The sequence below is a fragment of the Hemitrygon akajei genome, chromosome 1, assembly GCF_048418815.1.
Source record: "Hemitrygon akajei chromosome 1, sHemAka1.3, whole genome shotgun sequence".
NCBI classification, from domain to species: domain Eukaryota; kingdom Metazoa; phylum Chordata; class Chondrichthyes; order Myliobatiformes; family Dasyatidae; genus Hemitrygon; species Hemitrygon akajei.
In genome coordinates, this window is record NC_133124.1 from 206252908 (window position 1) to 206271311 (window position 18404).

The following is an 18404-nucleotide window of genomic DNA, read 5'->3' on the forward strand; positions in this document are numbered from 1 at the left end:
TGCTGGACTAGGTTCATGATCTTCTGCAGCTTCTTCCTGTCTTGGACAGGACAACTTCCATACCAGGTTGTGATGCACCCGAGAAGAATGCTTTGTTTGGTGACAATAAGGTATTTGTATTTGTTCAACATTTCTCTGTAACTTAGGTGCTGAAACCCAGGGTGTCTATTTTGTTGACATCTTTCCTATAATTCGGTGAACTCTAGAGGCAGCTTTACTCAACATCCAACCTGTGTTCTCACTACGTGATGGGACAATGTACAGCAGCTTTATGAATGTGCCTATACTATGATGTACTTGCACCAGAGTCATCAATGGGATAACACAGAGAGAATTGGTATCCTTATAGAACTTTTATAAGTCTGTTAATTTTAAACATTTCTCACCAGCCCTTTTATCCAGTATTCCTGGAAGAATTTCCAGTTATTCTTGTTCGTGGGATCCTGTATCCATGGAAAAGTTCCTTTGGCAAGCCACGAGTAATGGATGGTGGAGCTCTGTTCTTGGCTTTGCGCGGGGACCTGGTCAGATTCTTTAACCCGAGACGTCTTCCCCGTCTGATCTTCCGCACTCGGCCTTGGAGCTCTGGTGATCGGTATTTTCTTCTCCACCACTGACGCAATGATGTCATCCAGAATGCTTGGCATGCTCTGTGATGATACGGTACACTGTCACGTCAGAACGAGAAACACTACTTTAGAAACACGTGTGCTTAACGGCAGCGTATTTGCATTAGGGGCGAGGTGTGGCAAACCGTACTGGAAGGGAGCACAGGTGGGTGGATAGTGCAGTTTGTTCAGCCATTCAGGCTTACTGCTGCAACTTCAGGATTTTTGCACAAAGAGAAGGTTAGCACATTATTATAGACCTGCGCCCCTTTTATTTGTACCGGCTCTAGGGTGCTTTGGAAGAGAGGCATTCTTAAGACTAATATGCAGTTAGTTTGCTTGAAGCAACTATCAAAGCAGTCAAAAGTCACTTCATCTCTCCAGGCAGCATTGGCTGGAAAGGAACAACTCAAAGCATACAGTTGGAAAAAAAAGATGATAGATGGTCCCAAAGCACTGTACGAGTCTTAATGAGTCATAGAACACTACAGCACAACAACAGGCCCCTCGATCCATCTAGATTGTGAAAAAAAATATTATTCTGCCCAATCCCATTGGCCTGCACCTCACAGCCCTCCATATCCCTCCCAATCATGTAATTACCCAATTTTTTTTTCTTAAATGCTGAGATCGACCCTATATCCATCAATTGCGCTGGCAGCTCGTTCTACACTCTTACCACCCTCTGAGTCAAGAAGTTCCCCCTCATGCTCCTCTTAACTATTTCACTTTTCACCCTTAACCCATGACCTCTAGTTGTAGTCTCATCCAAACTCAGTGGGAAAAGCTGCTTGCTTTTACCATAACTATACCACTCATAATGCTATATACCTCTATGAAATCTCCCCTCATTTTCCTTTGCTCCAGGGAATAAAATCCTAACCTATTCAACCTCTCCCTATAATTCAGGTGCTGAAGTCGTTTATCCAGTAAGCAGAATATTGTCACAGGGCCATACAGCACAGAAAAAGCTCTCTTGGCCTAACTAGCCCAGGCTGGCTCAGATTCCCATATTAGCTCGTCTTATTTGCTTGGCCCATATTCATCTAATCTTATCCAAGTACTTATCCAAATCAAAGTTCAAAGTACAGTTATTATCAAAGTATGTATGCAGTATGCAACCCCGAGATTTCTCTTCCCCAGACAGCCATGAAACAAAGAAAAGCATGGAAGCCGTTCAAAGAAAAAATGTCAACCCCCCACATTAAAACAAATCATTAAAATGGCAACAAGAACATGAACCCCCCCCCATGTGAAACAAATTGTGCAAACTGCAACAAGAATGATCAAAAACACAGAACTTAAAAACACAAAATCAAAAGAGTCTGTTGAATTGTTATTGCACCCGCCTCAAAATATTTTCTCTGTCAGTTTGTTCCACCCAAGTACCACCCACTGCATGAAGGATCTACCCCTCTGCACCCTTTTAAATCTCTCCTCTCTTACCTTAAACCTATGCCCTCTAGTTTTGGTAAATGTGTGCATTTACCCTGTCTAGGCCGCTCAAGATTTTGTATAGCTCTACAAGGACACCCCTCAGTCTCCTATGTTCACGGAACAGAGTCCTAGCCTATTTAGTTTCTTGCTATAAAACAGATACAAGACAGAGGAGCATGGCAGATTTATTTTCCCTCTCAACCCTACTCTCCTACCTTTTCCATGTAACCTTTGAAGCCCTTACTAATTAAGTGCCTATCAAGCTGTGCTTTAAATATACCCAATGATTTGGCCCTCACAACTGTCTGTGGCAATGAATTTCAGTTTCACTACCCTCTGGCTAAAGAAATTCCTCTTCTGTTCTAAAGGGATGTCCTTTTATTTTAGGGGTTCCTGACCTGGGGTCCATGATCCCCTTGGTTAATGGTAGGGGTCCATAGCATAAAAAAGGTAGGGACCCCTGTTCTATTCTGACGTTGTGCCCACTGGTCACAGATTCTCCCAGTATTGGAAATATCCTTTGACCTCCACCCTATCTAGGCCTTTCAATATTTAGTAGGGCTTAGGTTTCTCGAGTCCTGGCAACATTCTCATACATCTGATGTCACTAATGATCAAATAATGACTTTTTTAAAAATTAATATTTTTTGACAGAATATTGGTTTGGTTTGTCCCATTTGTTCCCCAGTGAGCCAGTTGGGATCTTTTGGGATTTACTATTGTGTTCCTGTGCCATGGGATTAGTGTGACCACACCGCAAGAGTCCCCTAACTCAATCCCTCATAAATCTCCCACGTGCTCAGCCTGAAGAAATCACTCTATTCTTTGCAACACACACAAAATGCTGGAGGAACTCAGCAGGTCAGGAAGCATCTACGGAAAAGAACAAACAGTCCATATTTTGGGCCGAGACCCTTCTTCGCCCAGACCCATGCTTACACTGTTTAATGTTGTGTAGACTGGAGCGAATGCGATGCCAGCATCTGTGGATCCCAAGCGCAGTTTTCCCGCTGTGCTGGTGAGCAGGTCGCACAGTGTTGAACAGTGCTCGGCCGACTTAGGCTCCTGGTCTGCAGGGCTTTTCGAGGGTGTGTTTCTGCGTCTATTACCTGGTATCTCTTCTGCTTCTGTGGTTACAGTGAAGAGAAGCAAATCAATGGTGCTTTCATCTTAGAACTTGCAATCTATAAAGTTTCAGTTTCACCCAAGAACTGAAAGCAGACAGGAATGACCTGAAACTACGAATAACCATCTGGTAGGTTACTTAGCTATGGTACATATGCTCCTTGTGCCCTGACCTAATAGCAACAAGGGAAACTCTGACAGAAGGGCTTTGAGGAACATTTGGATCTTCCTTCAGCAACAAGCAATCTACTGGACAAACTCAGTGGGTCAGGCAGCATCTATGGGAGAAAAGGAATTGGCAACGTTTCGGCACAAATCATCAAGAATTCCTTTTCTTCTATGAATGCTGTTTGACCTGCTGAGTTCCCCCTGTTGCTCCAGATTCCATCATGTGCAATCTCTTGCATTTCCTGGACCTTGCTTGTTTCTGAAACTCCATGTTGTTTTTCTTTTTTTAAAAAGTTTGACTAGATTGAATGAGAGTGAGAGAACCCATTAGGTGAAGCCCTTTACCATCCAGGTCAGACATGGGTCCTGCTATTCCTCCATATTGTACTCGAGAGATTCAAAGGTTCTTTTTATTATCAAAGTATGTATGCAAAATACAACCCTGAGATTTGTCTTCTCCAGATAGCCACAAGATACAGAAGTAGTTGAAAGGAAGACATAAATCCACCCCTACACGAAAAGAAAAATAAGTAAACACTCGCAAACCCAAACCCCTCCCTTGCACAAAAAATAACAGATCACAAACGCCCAGTCCGCCAATTGGCAACAAGGATGAGCGAGAGCAGAAAACGAAAACACAGAACGGAAAGAAGCCAAACTGAACTACTGTCCAATCCATAAATCTCAGAATTTTGATAACATCTCCAAGAGCGCCCGAGGGATCCCACCCTGTTTAACAGTTTCTGCAAGATTCTGTCTGTCAATGAGCAACTAATTTTAAGTAAAAAGCTTCCAGAGTACACTGGTGGTAAAGAGTGTGAGGTAAAGGCTCTAGACAAAAAGAAAATCTAGAAGCCCAAGTTCAAATTCTGCCACCGAAGCTGACATCGGGCAGGAAGTACAGAGGCCTGAAGTCCCATACCACAAGGTTTAAGAACAGCTACCTTCCTTCCAACTATTGGAGCTGTGGAATTTAAACTGATTTTCTAATTCAAAAGTGAGGTTGATGAACAGAAAACATATATAGAGCTTAATTGTCTATTCTAATTTCCTTTAAGGAAGGAAATCTGCCTTTCTTACCAGTGAATATGTGACTTTAGACCCACCAATGTAGTTGCGTCTTAACTAGCTCAGCAGGACACTGAATTGCAGCACAGCTGGAGATTGGCAATGAATGCTTGCCTTGCCTGTAATACCCAGATCCAACATTTTTAAAAAAAAGAATAAACAGGAACAAAAAGTTGCACAAATCTGGTAGTTACTGCTCGTAGTGGCAGTGGAAACAGTGTCAAACACCCTGTTCCTTTACAAGGAAAATGAGTCAACTGAGAGTAAGGAATCAGAATCTAATTTAGTGTCACTGGGATATGTAATGAAATTTGTTGTTCTGCAGCAGCAGTACAGTGTGATACATAAAAAATATTATAAATGACTATAAAATGTATACAAATTAAATTAGTGGAAAAGAGAGCAAAATAGTGAGGTAGTGTGTTTTAGTTGGTTCATCGTCTATTCTGAAATCTGATGGCGGAGGCGATAAAGCAGTTTCCTGAACTTTGAGTGTGTGTCTTCAGGCTCCTGTGCCTCTTCTTTGAATAACTTACAGAGCAGTTGAGTCTAGCTACCTGACCAAAGCCCAGTGGGATATGTTGGGTGGCATGTTGATACGTTGCTTGGTTAGGGCAGCCGAACTCAGCAAGGCATGGAATGATTTGCTTCTCATCACCACACACGTCTCTGTTCTTGTTCAATAGCGACGTATGCTTGGCCTCAGCTCGTCTTTTTTTTTTGCTTTCAAACTCTCTCAAGGTAACTACAGCACAGATTAGATTTAGAGCGAATCTCCAACGGTAGTATCCTGACCCCACCAGATTCTAGTACAACAGTCCGCAGGGTAAACACAAGACCTGCACCGCTAGTAACAGTGACCCAATGAACAGCGGTGCTATGCTGAATACAAAGCTACAGTTAGTGGTTACATTTCCTCACCACTTGCTTCCTCTTTTGCCTTGCGCGTAGCGAGCTCTGCCAGCCAATGCAGTGGTGACTGGGAGCAGGAGTGGTTGCTGTTGGACCCTTGGCTGTGCTCGTACATCGACCTGGGCTTAGCAGACTTGTCTCCAGATGTTGGGGAGCACGTCTCTTCCGCCTTTGCCTCTGTCTGCGGCTGCAAGTAAGGAGCACGAGACGAAACGTTAGCGTACTATACCAGTATGATGTCCGCTGTAAGATAAACATTCTTTGATTAACAATTGTAGAACTATTAACATGCACCACTGCTTTGTCCAAGTTCAAATTTACTGTCACCCAACCATACGCACGTATGCAGCTGAATATCTTTGTCTGGGGCCAAGGTGCAAAACACAGCACGTACAGTCTCACACAGCACGTGTACACTAAGTGGCCACTTTGCTCAGTATACCCCGCACCTAAAAAGTGGCCACTGAGTGTATGGTGGTCTTCTGCTGCTGTAGCCAATCCTCTTCAAGGTTTGACGCGCATTCAGAGATGTTCTTTCTCACAACAGAGTACAACTCTTCCTTAGGGGGGCTGATTGAGTTATTTATTTACTTACTTATCGACATCCAGCACAGAATAGGCCCTTCCGGCCCTTTCAACCGCACCATCCAGCAATCTCTTGATTTAAGATGAGCCTAATCATGGGACAACTTACAATGACCAATTAACCTACCAACTACTATGTACTTGACTGTAGGAGGAAACCGGAGCACCCAGAGGAAACCCTCAAGGGGGAAAATGTGCAAACTCCTTACAGGCAGCGGCGGGAATTGAACCTAGGTTGCATGTAGTATGAAGTGTTGTGCTAACCACTGCGCTGCTGTGCCATCCTAAAGTTCTGTTGCCTTCCTATTAGATTGAACCTGCCTGGCCATTGTCCTCTGACCTCTCTCATTAACTCGAGACTGCTGTGCATGAAAATCCCAAGAGGTGAGTCGTTTTTGAGGTACTCAAACCATCCTGTCTGCTATCAGCAATCATTCCATGGTCAAAGTCACTTAGATCCCATACCTTTCCCATTCTGATGTTTGGTCTGAACAACAACTGAGCCTCTTGACTATGTCTGCATGCTTTTGTGCAGTGAGTTGCTGCCATGTGATTCGCTGGTTAGATATTTGCATTATTGAGGTGTACGGGGGGTACCTAATAAAATGGCCACTGAATGTAGTTACAATCCAGCACACACACACACACCCAAAAAAAAAAAATCACAAAATAATATTAGCATAAGCCTTTGAGTGGCAGGGCCTGAAGTTTGACATAAAGTGCAAGGTGCATGCTTATGTAAGACAGTATAAATGTTACTGATACTATGAAAAATGGATCAGCCATGATGAAATGGCGGAGCAGACTCGACGGGCCAAACGGCCTATTCTGCTCCTATATCTTACGGCCTCATAATAAAAACTAGCAGTAATATAAATATGTGAAACATGCAGCAATAAAAGATGAAAAGTTATCAGTCGATCAGTGACCTGGGCGCTCAGACATGCCACACATGTGTTGGGCGATCCTAGGGCGTTAAGAAACCTGACAGCTCAGGGAAAGAAGATGTTACCTGGCCTGACAAGTTCTGGTTATATCTATACTGAAAAGATATGTTTGGGTAAATCCAGTTTTTCTTACTGTCATTATCTTCAACAAGGAAGCAAATGCCAAAGTTATAGAAGTGGAGATGCTGAGATAAGGAATTGGTTGAAAATGTGAATAAAGAGGTGGTGCCGGAAATAATTAAGGTAGAATAGTCATACAAGACTGGATGGGACGCTTTCTCCATCAGTGAGGAAATAAGGGTTGAGATTATGGAATCTGTTCCTTCCTCAATGTTGAGGCAGTGTCAGGGGGCTGGTAAATGTCACACCATTGTTCAAGGAAGGATGCAGACATAAATCCAGCAATCGCAGGCCAGTCAGTTTAACTCTGTCAGTGAGGAAGCTGCTGGAAGCAATAATTAGGTATAACACTCAACTCATTTGGACATCTCTGATTAACAGATGCACACCATGTCCTATTAACCATGGTTTTCTTTCAATCATGGAACAGAGGACAATGCATCTGACGTTCGGTTAATGGAATTCCGGAAGTCATTTAGCAAAGTACCATGTAATAAACTTGTCAGCAGAATTAGAGCCAATGGGACAAACAGGGAGATGATGCAATGGATACAAGACTGGCCTGGAAGCATGCAACAGCATGATCGATTGTTCTTCAGGCTGGAGGAAGGCATACAACAGTGTAGTGCAAAAAAAGTGTGGTGGAAGGGGGCACTGCACTTTCTCTTGAAAGAAATTAGTAGATTTGACTTGGTATGCCAGAAATCATTCAATAATTGGTAAATGTCACAAAGTTGGAAGTGAGATAAACAGTAAAGAGGATCTAAAGTGACTGATACAAACATGGCAGATGAAATTTAATTCATAGAAATGTGGAGTAACATTTTGGTATGAAGACTTATTGAAGGAAAAATGTAAAGCATATAATGCTGGAGAAGGAGCAAGAAGCATGGACTAGATGGGCCAAAGGGCCTGTTTCTGTGCTGATTTTTTTCTGTGACTATTTTATAAAAGAAATTGATACTTTCCTTAGAACGTAGAAAACTGAGAGGAGATTTGATGGAGGTACACAAAAATATGAAGGGTGTAGATAGGGTAAATGCAAGCAGGCTTTTTCCACTGTGGTTGGGTTGCACTACAACTAGAGGTCATGGGTTAAGGGTGAAAGGTGAAAAATTTCAGGTAAGGCGTTTGTATGTTCCCCCGTAACTGGTGGGTTTCCTCCCACCAGTTTGATGGGAGGAAAGTTTGATAGGTTAATTGGCTATTGTAAATTGTCCCATGATTAGGCTAGAGTTAAGTCAGGGAATTGCTCGGTGCCGCATCTCAAAAGGCCGGAAGGCCGTATTCCGTGCTGTATCTTAATAAATGATCACAATCGGCCTCACTGTTAAACTCCTCCAGCAGGAATCGGGGAGTGGAACAGCAGAAGAGGCCAGCCGGCCCGTTGTGCCTCTGTCCTTTTCAAAACGTGCTCCACCCTCTGACTAGCAAGGAGAAGCTTGTGGTTACTGGCCCATGTCATGTTGTTCCCTTTCAGATAATATCAGCCATCGCCAGCTTGAAATCGGTTGCTACCTTGGGACTCCTATTCACCGCAGCTGCTTTGTTAAACCGGTTCTTATCTCCATCGACACAAGTGCAACTTGATTTGATGCCCAGTCTGCTCTTGTCTCTGTGCATCCTTTCACAGAGGCTGACCAATGCTGTGAAAGGATAAAAGAAAAAGGGGAGTCAGTTCAGGCATTTCCCACTTTCTCCCCTGCTCCCTCGAGATCTGTTCCATTGCAATGGGTAAACCTCTCTCTCACTCATTTTTCCCCTTTTGTTACCATGGGACTCTACAGGGAGTTAACCTGGCAAGGGAGGTGTGGGTAAGGCAAGCAAAGGGTTTTCCCCTGTGTCAGCTGCATTGCCCGAGAACAAGGGTTCCAGAATCTCTCTAGAAGGTGGCAAGTCAAAAGAACTTCATTCATAAAAAAAAATTTACACGAATAACTCTTGCACGACTTACATTTGTAGGCAATGCATTGTGTAGTGCTCTTTACATTTCTTAAAACCAATTGCACTGTTGCCACTCATGTGAACACCCCCCCCCCCTCCACTCGGGTGGTCACTACTAAAAAGTTGAGGGGGTTCTTCACCCAGCCTGAACCCTATACTGCGGTCCTTTGCCACTGAGCCCTTACGGCGGCTGTAACAAGCTTTGGCTCATCCCGCAGCACGTACTCTCGTAGCCTGGATTGTGCTAGCCGTCAGCATTCTTCTACCAACATCTCGATGTGCTGGCAGAACAAAAAGATTCGGGGAAGACCAAACCAAAGGGCGTCTTTCACCACCGGGTCGGCGATCTTCCTTCAGCACGTGACGTCTGTCTCTCTGTGTGTGTGTCCCGTAGATCAGAGAGGATCTCGGTCACACAGCTGATTGGGATGAGCCATGACACAGGCCCGTGGATCTTTCTTCACAAACTTCTCGTCTCCAGTACAGTCACCCTGTGGGATGTGCATGCTGGGAGAGGTGCTCTGGGGATACAGGAAGGATCTGACTGGGAAGGCCCCTCTCACTGCCAGCCAGACCAAGTCTCTGTGCCTGATAGTGCGATCCGGTGATGAGGTGTTCTGCCAGATGCTCAGGGAATGACCGCACGGTATCCCTCGAGTCCTTCCCCTGCAGGGTGTTTTGTGCTGACCAGTCCCTGATGGACTTGTGGTCAAAACTGTTGGTCTGGAAGGACCATCGGAAGGGGTTGCCACGTGGGCAATATTGCCCCTCCCTCATGAACCCAGCTATGTATCCTGTGCTCGCTCTTTTAAGGGAGATGGCAGCCCCCTCGAATTGAATCCTCTATGTTAACCAGATTTAGTTCACCATTCGCTGCTCAAAGTAGTACAATCCTGCCCAAATAAACACGTGGTTGAAGTAGGCAGTAAGGTGGAAAGGGGAATGATTGAGGATACAATCTGCATTATGCACCGTTTAAGGTAGTAGAATGTACCAGAATGCATTGCAGGATACATCAAATAAAATTGGAATACAAGCCTCATTAGGAGTTCTGAGTTCAAAGGACAAAGTTCAAAAGTTAAAAGTAGGTATCTATCACCATATACAGCCCTGTGATTCAATTTCTTGTGAGCATTCTGAATAAATCAAAACCACAATAGAATCAACGAAAGACCACACAAGCAGGGTGGACAATCAGTGTGCAAAAAAACAATAAACTGTGCAAATACAAAAAAAATTATTATTATTGTTGTCATCTTACTGGTTGTCTGCCCTGTTGGTGTGTTTTTTCATTGATTCTATTATAGTTACTGGATTTATTAAGTGTGCCCAGATATTGAATAAATATTATATTATTATTATTATTCTAACAATAAGAGGGAGGAAGCTGTGAGACCATGATGGATTTAGGGACATAGGAGAGAGATTATAATTTGAAGTTGCTTTACCAGCAGAAACAGAGATCAGTGACACTGGATGATGGATGACTGGGACTCTGTGCTGATTTGGATACAGGCAGTAGAGTTTGAGACAGATCTACACACTGCCTTTGGAAGTACTGCACATTCAGTTGCTCGAGTCCTTCTGCTCTTAATGACACAAATTTCCCACCAAATACAGCCAGGCTCCAAATGGAAATCTGGATGATCCTAGATGTACGATTGCTGAGAATGATAAGATTTTTCATGGTTGTATTTGGTCAGGACCCCACATTCCAGAATGAGAGTGGAGAGAATTCCTTGGAACGTGAAGGGGTTTGGATTATGAAGGGGATAGAGTTTGAGTGAAAGTGTAAATGGTGCTATAACCCTCCATCTCTCTCAACATCCACATGGTGATCATCTCCCTCTTCCCCTCCCGATTACTGTGCCTCATATCTTTGACCCAAATTAGTCTACCGACGCCATGGAGCTTGGGGATGATGGATTCCCTTTTCCACCATACAGTCCAAGACAATGGCTTCACTGAATTTTCTTAAGAACAGGCTCAGAATTGCTCAGTCTGGAAGGACTCTGACACAAAATGGCAGCTCTACTACAATAAATCAAGATGGCTTCAAGGGATGAGGATCAACTCCCAAAATTAACTGAGCAAAGCAGCTGTGGAAAAGCTCTCACCGGAGTTAGGAACCAACTGTGTTGGCCGCAGGCTCTTCACGTCATGATTGTGTCCCTTAGCACATTTCAACCATGCTGTGAGGTCTTCACCCCTCTCTGAAAGGAAATATTAATTACATCAGAAGTCTGGCAAATGTTGTACACATCCTGTCACAGCTCAAGCCACAGAACAACATTTATCTACTGACATAAGAATCATCACTCCATTTCCTTGAAGACCCAACATTTTAAATTTATATTCAGCAAGACGGCAAGTTTAAGGTGCTCCTTCCACCTTAGGGACATATTACCCCATACGGTCTTATCTTTTTGTCTGATGCCTCCACAGTGCCCAACTCTAATCAGATTTCAGTCCAAACAAAAGCATTCCTCTGTACAATAAAACTTCATGATCTTGAAATACGTTTTTATCATAACGGTGCAGTAAAGGGTTCATTTACAGTGAATCAAGTATGTTTTTCCACTGCAGGCAATCCCTTCTCTAAAGCTGCTGGTGATAAACAGATTTTTCCTGTTTCCTTTTCAATCTTTGCAAGGCTAAGCAGCAACATTCAAACGGCTCCAACAAAAATGAAGGATTTTTTTTTTTTAAAAAAAAACTTGGATGTTCCTGCACATCCATTCAGAATCTGTAAGGCTTAGTATCTGGCTTAAGGACGGAAAGGAAAGTGGTGGGGAGAATCCAGGGCACTGGCTATAAAGTGCACCAGCACGGGAATGAACAGCTTGTTGACTGCCTAGTAGATTTGGTTCCGATCTGCTGGTAAGAAGAGCCTATTCCGCTGTGCTCTCACATTCATCAGCCAGCGATTTCAAAGTATATTTATTATCAATGTATACATTATACAACCCTTGAAATTTGTCTCCTTACAGACAGCCACAGAACAAAGAAACCTGAAAGGACCCATATATTAAAAAAAAAACACCCAATGTACAGAGAAAAGAAAATCAAAAACAAATCATGGAAACAATTAATGCAAATAAATGGCATTCTGAACAGAAGTCCACAAAGGGAATCTGTCCACAGCCCCTTAGTTCAGCACAGAGTGGAGCAGTGAGCTGAACAGCCCCCAACACTCTGACCTTTTCAATTTGGCCCAGAGCCTAGATCATCGCCCAAACATCGGGTTCAGCCACTTTGATACGCCCTGTGGCCTGGACATAGGGCGTATCAAAGTGACTGAATCCAATGTTTGGGCGATGATCTAGGCTCTGGGCCAAATGGCCAACTTGATTTGGTTGTATCCAATCTTTCTCAATTTGGCCTTCAGATTTGGAGCAGATGTAGTAAATTTAGGAAAATGTGAGGTTGTGGACTCTGGTAGTGAGAAACTTGCAAATGCCTGCGTGCAGAGGAATGGGACTTGCTGGTTCACAAGTGGCAGGCATGAAGGTACAATGAGCATTTGGGAAGACAAATTCTTTTATTATGTGGGACAGAAAATTAATGAAACTTTGCTGTGACTGTACAGGCCTTTGGCGAGACCACATTCTGGTGTACTTTGTCCAAAGTGAAGAGATTACATCCAGGATCAACCATTCAGGATTAAAATGAGGGGAGGTTTCTATATCTGGAAAGACAGAAGTTGGGTTTCTTTGCCTCTGAAGGGTATAGAGAGGTTGCTGAGTTTATTGTGGAACACGGAGCGTAATGCATCAGCGACGAGCTCCCGTCCTTAGGTCATAATTGGGTTTCCGTAATGACAACCAATCAAATGATTGATAAGTATATAAAAGGCCAAGCATTCAGAGAGCGCACACACACACACACACACACACACACACACACACACACACACACACACACACACACACACACACACACACACACACATCCCCCCCCCCCCCCCCCCCCCGTAGGTGGCGGTAATGCAGCTTCAAGCTGGTTTGCAACTGCCATTAAACAACACAAGGAGGACACACCACAAGTGAACAGCTCACTAATGATGTCTCCTTGTATGATGACAAAACATTTGCAAATGGATAGCAAAGATCAGAGAGCGACTCAACCCAGCCATCAACCACCCGAGCTGCACATTTTCCGAGTTATTTCCAGGCAAGAAGCTAGACGTCAGCCGCACAATCACCAGGAGAAAAATCTGACTGTTGTTTGGCCTACTCTTGTATCCAATGCTCACGATCCTTCCTTCAGCTTGGGGGAGGGATGGAGCTGAATGTTGCAGACGCAATAGATACACCGAACATGCGAGAGCATGAGAAAGGAGCAGGGAAGTGATAAACTGGATCGATCTTTGAAAGAACTTGCACAAATGAGCCCCCATGATCCAGTTTACCGTTATATGAGTCAAAGCCAACATCAGTTCTCATGGGGGTGAGGGACAAGAATTGTTGCAACGCTGCAGTTTTCTACACAGGATCACATGGTGTTTACTCAGCACTACACTGAAGGATTTTACATTTCAACAATACAGTAAAAATATTTAGCCTCCTGAGAACTTGGTAGTGCTGGAGTAGCAGATTTTCCAGATTTCATCTCAAACACATTAAAATTTTAAAAAAAAATAAGTTATGTAACATTGTAATAGATTTTCCAGTGAACCGGGTGATCTTAAGTGGAGCAAGGGAAAATAAAACTGGTTTAAAGAAGGTGTGGGAAACAGGGCTCTGGTGAATCAAGAGGGAGCCTGGGAACCAGGGTCCTGGCCCATCAGAAGGAAGCACAGAAACTGAGGGTCGGCGAGTTATGAGTGAGAACAGGAACCAAGACAGCCAAGGAGTTGAGACCCTAATGAGCTATAAGGAAGTGCAGCAAACGTTACCTTATGAGTCTGATGCTAAACTGTCGGGATTTCCCGATAGTCAGGTTATTGGAATTTTACTGTCTCATGTACACTGCAAAATTCACTTTTACCTAACTGTGGAGCGCGTGGGAATGTGGACATGTACACTCAGTGTCTACTTTATTAAAGGCACATCTGCTCGCTAATCCAAGTATCTAATCAGCCAATCGTGTGGCAGCAACTCAATGCATAAAGGCATGCAGACATGGTCAAGGGGTTCAGCTGTTGTTCAGACCAAACATCAGAATGGGGAAGAAATGTGATCCAAGTGACTTTGACCAGGGAATGCTCGTTGGTGCCAAACAGGACAGTTTGGGTATCTCAGAAACTGCTGATCTCCTGGGATTTTCACACAAAACGTTTCCTGGAGTTTACAGAGAATGGTACAAAAAGCTGAAAAGAACAAAAAATTCCAGTGAGCAGCAGTTCTGTGGGTGAAAGTGCCTTGTTAATGAGAGAGGTTGGAGGAGAATGGCCAGACTGGTTCATTGGACACATTATCTAGACCACAGGATATAGGAGCAGAATTAGGGCATTCGGCCCATCAGATCTGCTCCGCCATTTCATCATACCTGATCCATTTCTCTCTCAGCCCCAATCTCCTGCCTTCTTGCCGTATCCCTTCATGCCCTGACCAATCAACAACGTAACAACCTCTGTCTTAGATGCACCCACTAACTTTGCCTCCACAGCTGCCTGGGACGACGAATTCCAGAGACCCCCCCCAACTCTCTGGCAAAAGGAATTCCTCCTCATCTCCGTTCTAAATGGATGACCCTTTATTCTAGTCGTAGACTCCCCCCACCATTTCCTGATTTCACCCAACATACCCTTACTCAGTGATTTAGCATGTACCCTGGATAATTCTAGGGTTAAAAATATCAGCTGAATAGTTATTCTCTTTCTGTCAGCTCTGCTACTACTTATTTGACTTTATAGCCTGATGTGCCAAATCTAAACAATTGGAGAATGGTGATTCATCTGTGTGAGAGGTAGGATTTGAAAATTTGAGAACCTTTTCACTATCTGTTTATGAAATATACCCAGCATTTATTGCCCATCCCTATTGGACCATTAAGTATTGACCAGATTACGGTGGGTCGCTTAGACCTAGCTCAGGTAAGTGCTGCAGGTTTTCTTCCCTGAAGGACGTTAATAATTAACAATAGTAATTCATTCATCCTGTCCTCTGTGCTTTCAGATGGTGCACGACGCTTCCACAACACTATAGATATGAATAGTTCATAAGCTAGAGAATTTTCAAAGCAGGTATCCAAGGGTAACCCTGGTCAAGAAAAACCTCAGGAGCTGCATCAGATGACAAATAGACCACATTGTCAAAGCAATAGAAAGAGGGATAATGAGAATGGTTTAAACGTTGTATACATTAATTTATTTATTGAGATGCAGTGTTGAATAGGCCCTCAGGTCCTGCGAGCCATGTTGCTCAGCGATCCCCCAATGTAATCCTTGCCTAATTACCAAACAACTTACAGTGCATAATTAACCTACCATCGTGGCTATCCCTCAAGGTCAAGGATGATGGTCTTCATTCTGTTTCCACAGAGCGAAGACACCTGTGCGTGTATTTGTTTAACGTGTACTTGATGTTGCACTCCAAGAAGCACACGATACTTCACAAATCAACCAACTGATTCCAATGGCATTGAAACCACGACGATTGGAGCTGATGGATTTGTTGCAGCCTTCATCCACCTTCACGGCCGTTGAGATCGAAGTAACTTCGTCCGCCTGTTCCACCGTTGAGGTCTTGTTTGGATTGTTCTTTGTCAGGGACCTCACCCTCGACTTTACCGCCATGGGTGACCCTACCAGGAGCATAGCTCCAGACGGCATCACTCTCGGGATCTCAGGACCACACAAGCTTCTCCACCACGACAAGGTAGCAATCCATGGAGAAGCTTAACCTACCAACTGGTAGGTCTTTGGACTGTGTAAGGAAACCAGAACACCCGGGGGAAACCCACACAGTCACGGGGAGAACGTACACATTCCTTACAGGCACTGGTGGGAATTGAACCCAGGTCACTGGTACTATAAAGCATTGTGCTAACGACTGTGCTACCATGCCACCAGGTGTGCATCTCAGGCAAAGTCCGGAATTCTTTGATACGGAACGCGAGGCAGAAAATATAAAGATGTGGTACCAATTCTGTTTTATCAGCAGAATCCCATGTCTGGCCAAACTCTATTCTTCCCCAAGTTTCCTTGTGATTACCCTTCTATGCTTTCAGTCTCGTGAATTGAATTGATTTGACTTTATTACTTACATCCTTCATATACATGAGGAGCAAAAATCTTCATGTTACATCTGCGTCTAAATGAGCAATTATAGTGATTTATAATAAATGTTATGTACAACTGAACAGTCAATAACATAGAAATACAGTTGTATCAGCATGAATTAAGCAGTCTGATGGCCTGGTGGATGAAGCTGACCCCGAGCCTGTATGCTGTGGTACCATTTCCTGGAACAGTTTGTGGTTGGGGTGACTCAGGTCCTTTTTTCACGCCTGTCTTTGTAAGTGTCCTGAATAGTGGGAAGTTCCCATCTACAGATGTGCTGGGCTGTCCGCACCACTCTCTGCAGAGTACTGCGATTGAGGGAAGTACAGTTCCCATACCAGGCAGTGATGCAGCCAGTCAGGATGCTCTCAATTGTGCCCCTACAGCAAGTTCTTAGGATCTGGGGGCCCAGACCAAGGCTGTTGTAGACTCTTGATGTGGTATGGTTCCACACACTCGAGCCACTCCCATGCTGCCCTAGTCCAAGTCATTTGCTCACACCTGGATCTTACAAATAATATGAAAAAACAGTTGCTCGGTGTGTCACTGAACATAACTTTGAAAATTAAGGCTTTCCATAACACCCAAATGAAAAACCTGCTTCTCCTTACACACCTTAGGGTGCCCCAAGCACTTTGCAGTCAATGAACTACGTTTGAATGTCATTACTGTTATAATGTCTGGGATTTACCAACTAAGAGCAACTTAATGATAACACTGGACAACTAAGATTTTGCTTCCTGAATACTTTTTGGTGTACCTTATGGATTTTCAGCTGCTGAACAAGAACATCACCATGAAATTTCCCTATCATGTAGTTTTTCTTTTAAATTGCCTATATTTATTATTTTAATTCATAATCCAAGTCAGAATAATTGATACACGAGGAAATCTGCAGATTTATCCTTGTAAATGGAACAAGTGCTGCCCCTGCCCTTACACTTCCTCCCTCACCACCATTCAGGGCCCCACAGTCCTTCCACCTGTGAGTTGGCTGGTGCGTCTGGTGCTCCCAGTGCAGCCTTCTATAATCAGTGAGACCCGATGCAAACTGGGAGACCGTTTCGCAGAACACCTACGCTCTGTCCACCAGACAAAGCAGGATCTCCCAGTGGCCACCCATTTTATTTCCACGTTCCATTCCCATTCTGATCTGTCAATCCATGGCCTCCTCTACTGTCAAGATGAAGCTACACTCAGGTTGGAGGAACAACAACCTTATATTCTGCCTGGGTAGCTTCCAATCTGATGGCATGAACATTGATTTCTCTAACTTCTGTTAATGCCCCTCCTCCCCTTCTTACACCATCCCTTATTTATTATTCCCCCCACTTTTTCTCTTTTTTCTCTCTCCGCCCCTCTCACAATCACTCCTTGCCTGTTCTCCATCTCCCTCTGGTGCTCCCCTCCCCCTTTCTTTCTCCCTAGGCCTCCCATCCCATGATGCTTTCCCTTCTCTAGCTGTGTATCCCTTTTGCCAATCAACTTTCCAGCTCTTAGCTTCATTCCTCCCCCTCCAGTCTTCTCCTATCATTTCAGATCTCCCCCTCCCACTTTCAAATCTTTTACTATCTTTTCTTTTAGTTAGCCCTGACGAAGGGTCTCGGTCCAAAACGTCGACTGTGCTTCTTCCTACAGAATAATTGATGCCAAGATTAAGGAAGGCATTTTTATTGGTCAACAAATCAAATAGATCAATTTGTAGAACTTCTAGCGGGACCAGAGAAAATTGCATGGAAGGCACTCAAGGTTGTTATTGAAAATTTTCTTGGTAAATACAGAGCACCAAATTACATTCAGCTGGTGTCAAAATGCCTCCAGCTTACAAAACCATGAAGTGCAACATGTCACTAAAGATGGATTTTCTGCATTCCCATTTAGACTTCTTCCCTGCAAATCTCGGCACTGTCAGTGACGAGCACGGTGAAAGGTTTCACCGGGACATTGCGGTCATGGAGAAACCGCCTCAGGGCAACTGGAATCCATCAAAGCTGGCTGATTATTATTGAACCCTTAAACAAGAAACCTCAGACACTGAGGACAAACAAAAATCACCAACAAAATATTTTTAGCTGAGTTGAACAATTGCAAAGAATCAGCACCATTACGCAATAAAGCGCATTGAATTCAATAAAGGTTAATTACTTGTTTCTCAAAATCCTTACATGATACAAGTGGCCTGAAATTGTATTTGTGTTCAGTTTCAAGTAGCGTATCATAAGCAAAACAACTTTCCGAGGAAGCAACACTTTTGAAAAGAAATTG

At 43.7% G+C, this 18404-nt stretch overlaps 1 protein-coding gene across 8 annotated transcripts in view; it reads right to left on the reverse strand.

Moving 5' to 3' along the window:
- LOC140734783 (probable JmjC domain-containing histone demethylation protein 2C) overlaps window positions 1-18404 on the reverse strand; it is a 103495-nt gene that overhangs the window by 18288 nt on the left and 66803 nt on the right. For 7 of the 8 annotated variants that reach the window (XM_073059291.1, XM_073059326.1, XM_073059346.1 and 4 more), the window contains 5 exons: window positions 11032-11127; window positions 8489-8616; window positions 5328-5505; window positions 2985-3172; window positions 387-668 (listed from right to left, as the gene is read on the reverse strand). In XM_073059291.1, the coding sequence (XP_072915392.1) occupies window positions 387-668; window positions 2985-3172; window positions 5328-5505; window positions 8489-8616; window positions 11032-11127 (872 nt within the window). The remainder of the gene's footprint in view (window positions 1-386; window positions 669-2984; window positions 3173-5327; window positions 5506-8488; window positions 8617-11031; window positions 11128-18404) is intronic. The other variant, XM_073059300.1, reaches the window with a different exon arrangement.